Below are 12,641 nucleotides of genomic sequence, written 5' to 3'. Positions count from 1 at the left end.
CAACTAGACCGTCCACATCTGTGTGCATCTATTTCATTGTCTTTTCATATCAGTGGCTCAACTAAAGCGATTTGCTCGTGTGGCGCTTGGAACGAGTCTGTGTGTCTCAATGTTTGTGATACGGTGTGTCTCTGGGTTAGCAGACCAAGGACGGTCCGTCAGTGACACGTTGCTGTTTCTCTCTCTCGGTGGGATGAAGCTCCATGTATTCACGATGTATCTGTCGACTCTGCCTCTCCACCTTCACCAGAACCCGACTCCTGACGCAGTGACACCGGCCCGAGGCCCAGAAGCTGGGGGGACGCTCGTCACAATTTCTGGGACATTTCTGGAAACGGGCAGTAAGGAGGACGTGAAGGTGGACATCGGAGGGGTGGACTGCACTGTGTGAGGAGTTCACTTCTCAGTTATGGTCATTCTCTCTCACAACACCACGTCTGTTTCAACGCAGCCTCTCCAGTTGATAGAGATACTTGTTGTTCAAACATTGTTTTGCATGCAAGTTCTACAGTAAGCCCCCCCCCCATACCCCACCCTACCGCCCCGCCTCACTCCTGTAGCCTGTGACTGAGTGCTGAGCTGTGTCCTCGTCTCGGCAGGGAGCACTTCGGGGAAAATATCACCTGCAGGACCGGAGAATACCGGGCGGATAAGGTGCCCTCCGACCTGCTGCCCGTCACCATGAAGTACGGAAAGAGTACCACCAAAACCATCCCCAGTGCCTTCCAGTTCTGGAAAAACCCCGTCGTCCTGGACCACCGCCCCAAAGGAAGCTTTGTCTGGTGAGGAACAAAGACCAGCTGTTTGCATTCACCCTTTATGTTGATTGCTGCTTTTATTTCACCTGCAGTCTGTACATCCAGAGGAACACATCGAGAAAACTGTTTTTCTCTGTCTATCGTGACGATATCCTGCTCACTCCTTCTGCTGTGTCCAACACGCCTTCATTAGCTCCAAACACTGGACTTTACTCATTTTTCTGGTTCCCTGATCGCTTTGCCTCGAGAACCACGTGGTATTTCTGGTCTTGACTGACATTTCTTGAAAACCTTTGAAAAGATTGATATCAAACAAACCTCCGATGTGCGCTTGACGACTGTGGAGGGAAAGGTCGGTACGCAAAGAACATGGACTTTTTAGACAGTTTATTCTTGTGAAGCAATATTTAATTCCTGAGAGAAAGTTGATCAACAATTAGCTTTTTTCCCCCCCAAAAAATTGGATTCGCTAATGTTGGATTTGACATTGTTATATAAGGAAGCACCAATTTCTTCAATCGTGGTGTCCACATCATGACATCTCCGTACATTAGCGATCCCCCTGACGCTCCATCCAGACTTGTGATTTTTGAGAGAAATATTTCTCGCAATATTAAACAGGAATGATAGACTGATAATAATCTGACTGATGTTGTTTCTGCCAGACGACTCCACTTTTTTCCCAAATCTCTGAAACACATGTGGTGGGAGAAATGTAATTGAGATTGATTATAAAAAAGAAATAGGCTTCACTTTATAAACCTTCCTTTTCTCTTGTTTTAAGTTGAAAAGCACCAAAAAAAAAAAAACCCCACGAAGACCCTCTTTCTCCCCGTAACCCTCCCCTTGAGCTTGTCTTCCTGTTTGTTTCTGGGAACACGTGTGTTTATGTGTTGTTTGTTGATGTGTTTTAGCGGCGGGAGGAGCGTCGTGGTGATCGGCTCCGGGTTTGACCTAATCCAGACCGCCGTCATGAGAATCCAGGGGGACGACGCTTTTGAGGCTTTTGAGGTTCCGACTCATGTCATCTGTCAGCGTCTCGGTCAACACATCAGACCGCCTCTTGTTTCCTTTACTTCAATACTGTTTCTCTCTTTTTGATGATCCGCCCCTCCTCCTGCCCCCCTCTCTGTCGGAGCTCAGCAGCCCACCACCACTCTTAAAGAATGACAAGAATTCTAATTAAGAGAAACGCCGGACCACAGTCGCCTTCTCAGTCTATTTCCACATAGAGCACATGAAGACGAGTCAAACCGTGTCTTGATTCTTGCTTTGTTTTATGCGTTACGTTCCCGAGAGCTGCAGTGGCGGCGTTGTTATTCTGGCATGATAAAGTTTGTCACCGTAGAAAAATACAAGCTTTACTGACTTTCCCAATTTTATGAAATCCAAATTGAAGCAGGTAAACAACAATTGATCAAAATGCTAAACTCCCACGGTCTGTTGGCGCCCAGAGATAAGAAGATTGATCACACTTTCTGTTCATGAGCCTCTTAATCTGTCACAAAGAAGGCGTCTCTGGCTTTTTTTCCCTGTTCGAAATTAATTTATATTTAAAAGTTAGTCCATGAACTGGCCCAGTCTTGTTTCCAAATCTATGAGGGTTTTAAAAGACGAATTAACCTTAAATAGAATACAAGCAGACACAACTACTGTACGGTATCGTCGTTTTCCCAAAACAATCAGCGACGGGAAATATCAGCTCACCAAAGTGATGGAAAGAAAGTGAGAGGAGGAGCGATTCATGATTCATCACAAGCTGGCAGATTGAGATTTCCATCGGGCGACTGAAAAGACGTACAATTCCACTTTCTCCGCACAAAACCGGGCTTCGCCCTCCAGCCTCCTCCAGACTCACACGTTCTTTTTTCTTCAATGTCTGTTTTATGGCACCTTTCTGATGCTGCGCAGACCGCCGACCAGAAGAACGACACAGTCATCCAGTTTCAGTCTCCAGCAGTCGGCGGCTCCAGCAGCCTGCGTTTTACAACCTCCATCCAGCTGGACAACTACGTGAGGGAACTGGAGCCGTTCCACTACCACCCCGACCCCAGCTTCAACCAGCTGGCCAGCAGGGTCATCACTGAGACCAGCATCATCGTCGTCACTGTGAGTGACGGCCGCCGCTTCACCGCCGTTCCTGTCTGATCCCTTCAGGTGAAGGAATTCAGAGCGACGGGGTCGTTACCTGACTTGAGAGTCACATTTCTCCCTTTCCGCCCGCTCACATACGTACAGAGGTTGAGTTCCGTTGCTCGCCACAGCGATGGGAACGGCAGCTTTTCTGTCATTTAGACTCACTGGCGTGATTCTTATGCAAGTGCAAATCGGCCAGCTCATGTTTGCATTCAGTCAACATGTGCTCATTTCAGCATTATAAGCCTGCGGCGTCACAAGTGATTAAATGAATAGGGCACATGGGACATGCATACACAATGTTACATCCTTACTAGGTAGGAAAAAAGCATTTTGATATGAGGTTTAGTGGATGACTTTCCTTTTGAATACACGCTTTTTTCACTGAAAACAAAGGAGAATACCTTGTTTGCTACTTCTTCTTTTTTTTTTTTTTATTAAAAAAACATTTTTAAATACAACAGTCATTTCTAGGTACTTTTAACCGAGAAAATAGAAAAGCCCAACATGTCCACATGAGCAAGCAGGTTTGTTTGCGACTGTGGAAAGAAAAACTCCCTCTAACAGGAAGAACCTTTGTAGAAACCAGAGTCAGAGGTGGAGGAATTCTGCTGACCGGTGGGGGTGAAAGGATAGAGGAGAGGAGAGGAGAGGAGAGGAGAGGAGAGGAGAGGAGAGGAGAGGAAAGAGAGAGAGAGAGATTGAGAGGATAGAGGAGAGGAGAGGAGAGGAGAGGAGAGGAGAGGAAAGAGAGAGAGAGAGATTGAGAGGATAGAGGAGAGGAGAGGAGAGGAGAGGAGAGGAGAGGAAAGAGAGAGAGAGATTGAGAGGATAGAGGAGAGGAGAGGAGAGGAGAGGAGAGGAGAGGAGAGGAGAGGAGAGGAGAGGAAAGAGAGAGAGAGAGATTGAGAGGATAGAGGAGAGGAGAGGAAAGAGAGAGAGATTGAGAGGATAGAGGAGAGGAGAGGAAAGAGAGAGAGATTGAAAGGATAGAGGAGAGGGGAGGAAAGAGAGAGAGATTGAGATGATAGAGGAGAGGAGAGGAAAGAGAGAGAGATTGAAAGGATAGAGGGGAGGAGAGGAAAGAGAGAGAGATTGAGAGGATAGAGGAGAGGAGAGGAAAGAGAGAGATTGAGAGGATAGAGGGGAGGGGAGGAAAGAGAGAGAGATTGAGAGGATAGAGGGGAGGAAAGACAGAGAGATAGACTGGGTGGAGAGATACATACAATACTCTTGATAGTGCTACATATATTTCTTTATTTTACAGTAATCACACTGATCCCAATATTTTCCAACTGTTCTGAGATTAAACCAGCCTGAGCAGCTCTCTCTAGACAGGAACATGATTTTCTAGTAAGAATATAAATTAGCAGGTAGACAAAAAAAAAAAGCAAAAACAAAATTATACAAAACAAAGAACAAAAACATGATTTTGATCATTGAAAGAACAACAGCAGAAAACAAGAAAAATCAGCAGCAAATCTCATCAATGAGGAGTGGAAGTGTGTGTGTGTGTGTGTGTGTGTGTGTGTGTGTGTGTGTGTGTGTGTGTGTGTGTGTGTGTGTGTGTGTGTGTGTGTGTGTGTGTGTGTGTGAGTGGTTTGTCCACTGGGTGGCCACCAGGGCCGGACGCCGCCACTCCGGCCCCCGTTGTTTGCTTCTTCAGCTATCAGGTTTTATTTTGATGGGGGTTTATTGATTTTGTTCTGTGGGGACACCTTCTCTTCATCTGAGGAGCCGAAGACAGAGAAAAGGTTATTATTTAGGAAATGTGTGTCAGATGAATAAATGTGGTTTCTTCTTTCTCACAGCTTAATGTCAGTTTGGAGATTTCTTAGTATTTCCTCTGATGGTTGTTTGGGTAAACACACTTCAGGTAAATTAGTGGGGAAAACTGTCTGTACAAAAAGATCGGTGGCTTTTTCAATGACCTCGGCACTGGTTTACTGAAGCTGACTTAACTTTTCCTTCAAATCTAGGCTCCATTAGAATAATAGAAAACATAGATGTAGACTCAGACGTGTATTGCGATGGCGGGCCTGTGGGATTGACTGGAGCTCTGCCTAAACTATCTCCCATAAGAAATCCCTTAGACATGTGCTTACAATGAGTATATCATCTTAATCTTTTTTTAATTACTTTGAGCTCTCATTGGAACAGTGAAGAACTTTTACACAATTTCCACCCGTTTCCAATGAAAATGCCTCCAGATTTCTGCGCTCATCATCTGATGTGTCTATTGGACGGCGGTTAATTGAGCCTCACTGTCGCTCTTTCCCCCGCAGGGTCGAGGATTCTCCAGAGCCATGACGGCCAAGGAGGCTCAAGCGTTTGTGGGCGACGTTAGGTTTTTGGTCAACACTCTTCAGGATGACAAGCTGTTCCTGGACCCGGCGTCCACAACGCCCAGCGACCGCTCCGGACGGCAACGAGCCGAGCGGCTGGAGCTCATGGTCAGACCAGACCAATAACTGGCGTTTATTTATTTATTTGTTTATTTTTTATTAAATCAGAAATACCTTTTCAGTTTATTTACAGTGGTTGTACATTCTCATGATATTGACATGACATCTTCCAATTATGTCTTTTAAATATGAACATATCCAGAAGAAGAAGAAAAAAGTGCTTTTTTTTAGAATCCAAGCTACTAAAAGATGGTTGAAACCAGAGTTTTTCAACTGTGGGAGAACGAGACGGGCCTTGCAGACCGCAAATCACAAAGCCTCCTTTTATTTCACTGCCAGACCCCCCGATGTTTTATTACATCGTCAGATATTTTTTTTATTGTCAATCAGGTTAACTCTACATCTCTTCATCATTTTTAGAAGTTCTTCAGAGGTTCGGTTGTGAAAAATCAAAATTTTGGTCGACTACATACCTCAGAAATCTATTGACATAGAAGTCATATTTTTAAAAATGTGTATTTAAGTCATGTAGCTATTTTCAGCACTGCAGAGTTGTACACTGACATTATGAGTGTTTACTCTGCTTCTCCAGACATGTCCTCCGTGTGTTTTGAGACATTTCTTTTCACCGGTTCCACAGTTTTCTTGCAGCGACAGGCTTTAATTACATTCAATGATATCTTCTGGGTGACTGCTGTAAGTGAGCCGTTGTTTTATTTGTGTGGCAGAGTGCTGCATGAAGCAGCAACACCACCAGACTGTCAATAGGACAAGATCCCCGCTGACAGAAAGCGTCAGACTCAGTCCCTCTCAGCATTTGTCCGACCCTCCAGAGTGACGCCAACCAGAGTCTATATCTGGGGCTGAAATGAGGAAGTGCATAGTAAGACACTGTACTCCTGTGTTTCTCCACAGATAAAGTTCGGGAAAGGGGAGTGGGTGGTCGGCTCAGTGTATTACGAGAAGAGTGATTTGCCCCTCCACATCATCATCCCTGCTGTCATTGTGCCCATCATGCTCATCGTCGTCGTCTGCGTCTCCTGCTACAGGCGAGTCTCAGATCAACTCTGTTACAGATGAAGGATCCTCCTCCGTCCCTGCTTCGGTGGGAAGAATCACATCACACCATCCATATGGAGGCTTTTTTTTAAAATCGTTATTTCTTCAGTCAATGGTCAACAAAATAAAATAAGCAAGAGTAATTTTTCATCCATAGGTTCAGGCTGAAACGTAATGATACATTTCATGTATACAAGTATACACAATATATTACAAATACACATGTCTACACATCATATCATATTATAGCTGTACACAGTTTATGCGATACACCAACAATTACACTTATATTTCCCATTAGTATTTCTATACTATATTTAGTTGTTATTATTACTGTCATTGGTCATATTATTAATATTCCTGGTGTTTATTCCAGAGCAATATAGTTTTCTATGACATTGGTCTTAAAGGTTTTTTTTAAAGTTGTGATTGAACGGAAACATTTTAAAGCATAATCCAGACTGTTCCACAACTACAAATTCATTATTTTGTGGTGTTTTGTTGGCACAATTGCCTTCAGTAATTGATGCGATGTTAAATAGAATTTTTTTTTAAATTTCATTTAACCTTTATTTAACCAGGAAAAATCCCATTGAGATAAAAAAAAAACACTTTTCCTATGGAGTCCTGGCCAAAAGGCAGCAAAGTTACATAGAATTACATTGACAATTACATAAAAAAAACAGTTCCAAATAACTGAGGCAGTCTCAAATGCTCTCAGTTTAGATTTAAAAGCATTTGAGGATAAAAACTCAGTGGGCTTCCAGTCTCTTCCTGGCATGTTCCAAGTACAGGGAGCTGCACCGATTATATGGATAATCTGGAAGTGTGAGAAACGATTTGTAGCCAAGCCATCTGATTATTTTCTCTCACATCAAGCTTATAGTCTATAACAATAAAGGAACAAAAACACATTGGATAGAATTTGAAAAAGAAAAAGTGACGTCTCCATCTCCTCTGGTGTTTTTCACGCGTGTTGTTTTTTTTTGTTCAGGAGGAAGAGTCAACAGGCAGAGAGGGAGTACGAGAAGGTGAAACACCAGCTGGAGAATCTGGAGGAGAGCATACGAGACCGCTACAAGAAGGAATTCACAGGTACCCACAGTGCAGATGTGCAAAAAACAACAATTCCTCCATATTGCCAATGTCCCTCAAAAAAAATCCATGTTTCTAAAAGGCTTGAAAGTAATGAAGTCCTGCAGGGAGTTATGTTATGTTAAGATTCTGCAGTGACTGATAGAAACCAATATTTCTCCCTGGAAATCATTGATTGGAAATGCTTTCTGCTCTGTGCAACGTTACGGTTGAAGTGACAAGAGCTGCTTTGTCAGAGGAGGAGGAGTTGGTTCTGATCAGGTGTCTCTGTGCTGCAGACCTGATGATGGAGATGGTGGACCGAACCGGCCACCTGAGTGACGGCAGGATCCCCTTCCTGGACTACAAGACCTACACACAACGAGTGTTTTTCCTCCCTTCCAAGGACGAAGCCAACCGAGCGACGATCACCGGGGAGCTGGACGTCCCCGAGGCTCGGAGAGCCTCCGTGACTCAGGCCCTCGACCGGTTCTCCAGCCTGCTGACCTCCAAGACGTTCCTCATCAATGTAACTACGCTGCATGTTGACGTGGCGACGTGGCTGTGAAGGCGCTGCGTTCAACTCAACGTCTTGCTGTGCTCCTGGAGTCTCCCATTAAACACAAGTTATCCTAAAGATAATAATGAAATAACAATATCACACAATCTTTTTCCATATAATCTGTTTTAATTGGGATCATTTTGGCCTACGGTTAAAAAAATAGAAAGAAAAACAACTGGTCTTGTGAAATATTCTCATATTTTAAGGGAACGTATTTAGGATTTGTGGCAAAGAAAACCATGATTAGGTAACGTCGTCATGTTTTGGGGCCGTCAGAGCAGCTTCATTAGGCCTTGACATTGACTCTTAAAGTCTCTAGACTGGAATGAGAATATGATAATTATACTTTTATGAGATATCTCCCTATTTGGTATTTTCATGATGAGAGGGCGTTTTATAATTCAGATTGTTCTTTTAAATTGTCGCCAGCAGATTTTTTTTTTCTCAGCTCATCAAACTGGCAGCTTTGTGTAAACTGTGTTGTCTCTGAGCATTAGCGGTAAAGTTTCTCAGATATAAAGCCGTCAACACATTTGCGGTGGAATCTTGAGGCACTGAGCCACTAGCAGTCCTCCTCTAATGCAGGAATTCATTGTTCATTTTGTTTCTGTTAGACCTTTTTTTTTCTGATACTGGTAATATAAAGGTACGATCGACTTGCACTTAACGTCTCAAGTAAGTTATTATCACAAGCGTTGTTCTTTTGATCATTTACAAGCATATTAAAGTGAATTTACTGGCTGTGTGAGCTTCATCAGTGTGAATAATGTATCGTGCCCACGTCTTTGTGGTGTTTGTTTGCAGTTCATCCACACCCTGGAGCGCAGTCGTGGCTTCAGCACCAGGGCCAAGGTGCGCTTTGCCTCCCTGCTGACCGTGGCGCTGCACGGCAACCTGGAATACTACACCGACGTCATGAGGACGCTGCTGCTGGAGCTGATGGAGGACTACGTCCACCACAAGAACCCCAGAATGATGCTGCGCAGGTCAGGCAGCACCGACCTGGCCCAGATTGGTGATTTGAAGTAAAGATAAGAGATAAAAGACTGAACTAATAAGATAAGATAAGATAAGATAAGATAAGATAAGATAAGATAAGATAGGATAGGATAGGATAGGATAGGATGAGATGAGATAGGATAGGATAGGATAAGATAAGATAAGATAAGATAGGATAGGATAGGATAGGATAGGATAGGATAGGATAGGATAGGATAGGATAGGATAGGATAGGATAGGATAAGATAAGATAAGATAGGATAGGATAGGATAAGATAAGATAAGATAGGATAGGATAGGATAGGATAAGATAAGATAAGATAAGATAAGATAAGATAAGATAAGATAAGATAAGATAAGATAAGATAAGATAAGATAAGATAAGATAAGATAAGATAAGATAAGATAGGATAGGATAGGATAGGATAGGATAGGATAGGATAGGATAGGATAGGATAGGATAAGATAAGATAAGATAAGATAAGATAAGATAAGATAAGATAAGATAAGATAAGATAAGATAAGATAAGATAAGATAAGATAAGATAAGATAAGATAAGATAAGATAAGATAAGATAAGATAAGATAGGATAGGATAGGATAAGATAAGCCTTTATTGATCTCACAGAGGAGAAATGTACTTGTTCCATTCTGCTCTTAAGGACTCTTGAGTAGGAAAGACAAGAAATGTGCAAACAGTTAGAAAAGAGTAGAGGAATCTGATATACAATGACTATCAAGAACTCCAAGGGCCAAAAGTATTTACAGTAGAAAGTAATAATAGGTCAAATAAAATAGGACTAAAATAAAAAAATAAGATAAAAATCACAAACTATAATAAAGTATAATAAGTTCTAAGCAAAGTATACAGTAAGATGAAATACAAGGAAATTAAACTATGATGGGGGGGGGGGGGGGGGGTGTAGAATAAAAGTACAATAGACATACTACTGCAACAAGCGTGGAACAAGACACTGGGGCTTGTTTCTGTTTAAAATCACTTGTTTGTTTGGGTTTTTTTTTTTTTCATTACTTCCTGATAATAAAAATCACTAAATATGCTTCTACAAAATTACAGGAGAAAGAAAAATGTGCCAATAGAACAAGTGACGAACTTGTTTCTGCTTTTGTCTCCCTGATGTCCGACGGCATGTTTTTCATGCATGATTTCAGTTGCAATAGGTTTTCAAGAGGAAACTCTGAGAAAATGCAGCGAGGAGAGGTTAAAAGTGTTATTACAGTCTCTTGATCAAACTGTTTTTTTGACTTAATTTTTGCCAGATTAATATGATGAAAAACAACTTTTGTGCAAAACCATTCATGTGACGACGCAACAGAAACTACATCAATCAAGACAAACATTAAAAACACTGTGCTTCTCATTGCCGATGGATGCCTGCAGTTGGTAATATCTTATATTTGGAAGTGTTTTTTTGAGAGAACATTTCTCTCTGTTTCCTGCCAGTTCTCCCCGTCTCATGACTATTTTGCTGTTTCTCTTCATCATATCCCTTCTTATCTTGTTGCTCATTGCGATTCTGTTCTACTTCCACAAAGGCTTTCCAGGGTTGTGCACAAAATGATTGTTCTGTGGAGATTTTCAATCTAAAGAACATTAGTGGGTATTTTCTACTGTATATATTCGGGGTGTCCAGCTCATTTTAGTCCATCGGCCAGAAAACGGCCAAATTCGACCTCGAGGGGGCTGCATGAGTACAAAAAAGAAAATATACATTATGAATAATTTACATTTAATGTCATATGTTTCATGAACAAGCTGGAATTTTGAATTTCGACATTTTGAAATGTCCAAAAAAAAACGTGTCATTTTCCATCCCTCATGTCATTTTCAGCAAATTCATTCAAACAATGTGATCCCCATTAAAAACAGCAGTTCATTTATTGAAAAGTTCCAGTCAGTGTGTTCTTTGTCATGTTTAAACCTTTTCATTCTCAATCCTCGTGCACAGTTGCTCCTCTTTTTTTGATTTGACAACTTTCTTACATTGAGGATCTTTTGCTATTTAAGCAGTTTAAAAGTCTCAGGAATTATGTAGTGTGAACAATTTCAGGCTTTATTGGCAAAATGCAGTTTAGATTGACATGAAATGACTGCGCATTGATTTCTAGAAACTTGCTGAACCCCAAATTTTTCCCCAAATGTTAATTGCACCATATTTTCTACATACCCCCAGCACTGTTTCATCACTTCTTTGTATGATTAGGGTCCATAAACACCCAAATGACTAATTTGGTTCAACAAATAGCCAGAACTAGAAAATCTCCCATTTTTATGATTTTGTTTGTTTGTTGTTTGTTTGTTTTTTGCCCCTTTTGCCACCATAATGATTGTGTCAACATCAAGTCCAAGTAATGACCACTATTCATAATTTGAATGGCGTCGTGTGTTGTTTTTCTTTTTCCCCAGTTTGTTTCCATCTCGCATGGAGTTCCTGCAGAGCATTTCAAGACATCCAGCAGTTTGTGATATTAAAAGCTTTAACTTTCATTGAATGTGTTTTTCAGGTCACAGACGGTGGTGGAACGGATGCTGTGCAACTGGATGTCTGTCTGCCTTCATCCGTTTTTGAAGGTAACAAAGGAATTTGATCACTTCAAGTGCATCCAAACGTAATCTAAGAGCTCCAGTTAATATAATCCACCAATTAAGTCAACGAATATATATTTTTGGGGCTATTTTTGAATGCTGAATACAAAATAACTTAATGCTATTCTATGCTTGATCGTGTTTCGTCGTAAATGTAATATCCAGGGATGTATTTACTATTAGTTGGATAAAAAAGAGACTCTGCTGCATGAATTGTTTGTCTGTTTATGTCTTTCACACATTGAACACATTTTAGTCTGAAGCCGCCCTGGTGGGATTTATTTCCAAATGGGATCAGCAGTGAATGCACACTATTACTAAAGGAGGACATGTGTATAATTACAAGGTTGATCATTAAACTATGAGGTTTATTTATGGATTTCTCCATTTCTCCCATGTGTACTTGTGTTGACAGAGTGAATTAATTTGCCTTCTATAGCTTCCAATCACAACAGTGTGTGTGTGTGTGTGTGTGTGTGTGTGTGTGTGTGTGTGTGTGTGTGTGTGTGTGTGTGTGTGTGTGTGTGTGTGTGTGTCCTTCGTCACAGGACTCTGCAGGCGAGCCCTTGTACAAGCTGTTCCGAGCCATCAAGCAGCAGGTGGAGAAAGGGCCTGTGGACGCCAGAGTGCAGAAAGCCAAGTACACCCTCAACGACGCTGGCCTGCTGGGTGACGACGTAGAGTTCTCTGTCCTGGTGGGATTCTCACTTTCAATGGTCTCGGGCATCAAAAAGCCACACAGAAAACACATTCCAATATAGCAGTGAAACGTGAAACCTGACAGTACTACAAGTCACCACAAGGACTAGAGTACAAGCCACCTCCAGCGCCTCTCCTCCACCTTGCAGCCTGCTCCTGCCCTGTATTCGTTTGGGCTGTCAGGAGTCAGGAAAAGCCCCTGCGTCTCATTTGGGGCATCGTGTTTCAATAATGGAAGTAATGTGGGACACAGCTGTTTCCTGTTGAAGTCGGCACAAATAAAAAGACCCATGGGGAATGGCGCTGTCCAGGACAATGATCAGTTTAGGGCCAATCCCAAT

General features: G+C 42.0%; 1 protein-coding gene across 1 annotated transcript in view; it reads left to right on the top strand.

The window, feature by feature from the left end:
* The window catches only part of LOC308144318 (plexin-B2-like), a gene marked incomplete at its 5' end in the record, with an annotated part of 40,239 nt that overhangs the window by 15,348 nt on the left and 12,250 nt on the right, over positions 1–12,641 (top strand). The window contains 11 exon segments of the mRNA XM_080515408.1: positions 251–387; positions 600–782; positions 1,673–1,769; positions 2,670–2,867; positions 5,180–5,347; positions 6,215–6,348; positions 7,353–7,453; positions 7,732–7,961; positions 8,799–8,980; positions 11,520–11,586; positions 12,150–12,296. Of these exon segments, the coding sequence (XP_080371534.1) occupies positions 251–387; positions 600–782; positions 1,673–1,769; positions 2,670–2,867; positions 5,180–5,347; positions 6,215–6,348; positions 7,353–7,453; positions 7,732–7,961; positions 8,799–8,980; positions 11,520–11,586; positions 12,150–12,296 (1,644 nt within the window).

Source organism: Blennius ocellaris (assembly GCF_963422515.1).
Source record: "Blennius ocellaris genome assembly, chromosome: 19".
Taxonomy (NCBI): Eukaryota; Metazoa; Chordata; class Actinopteri; order Blenniiformes; family Blenniidae; genus Blennius; species Blennius ocellaris.
Note: the sequence above shows the minus strand (reverse complement) of the source record. Positions and strands in the feature narration are given on the sequence as shown.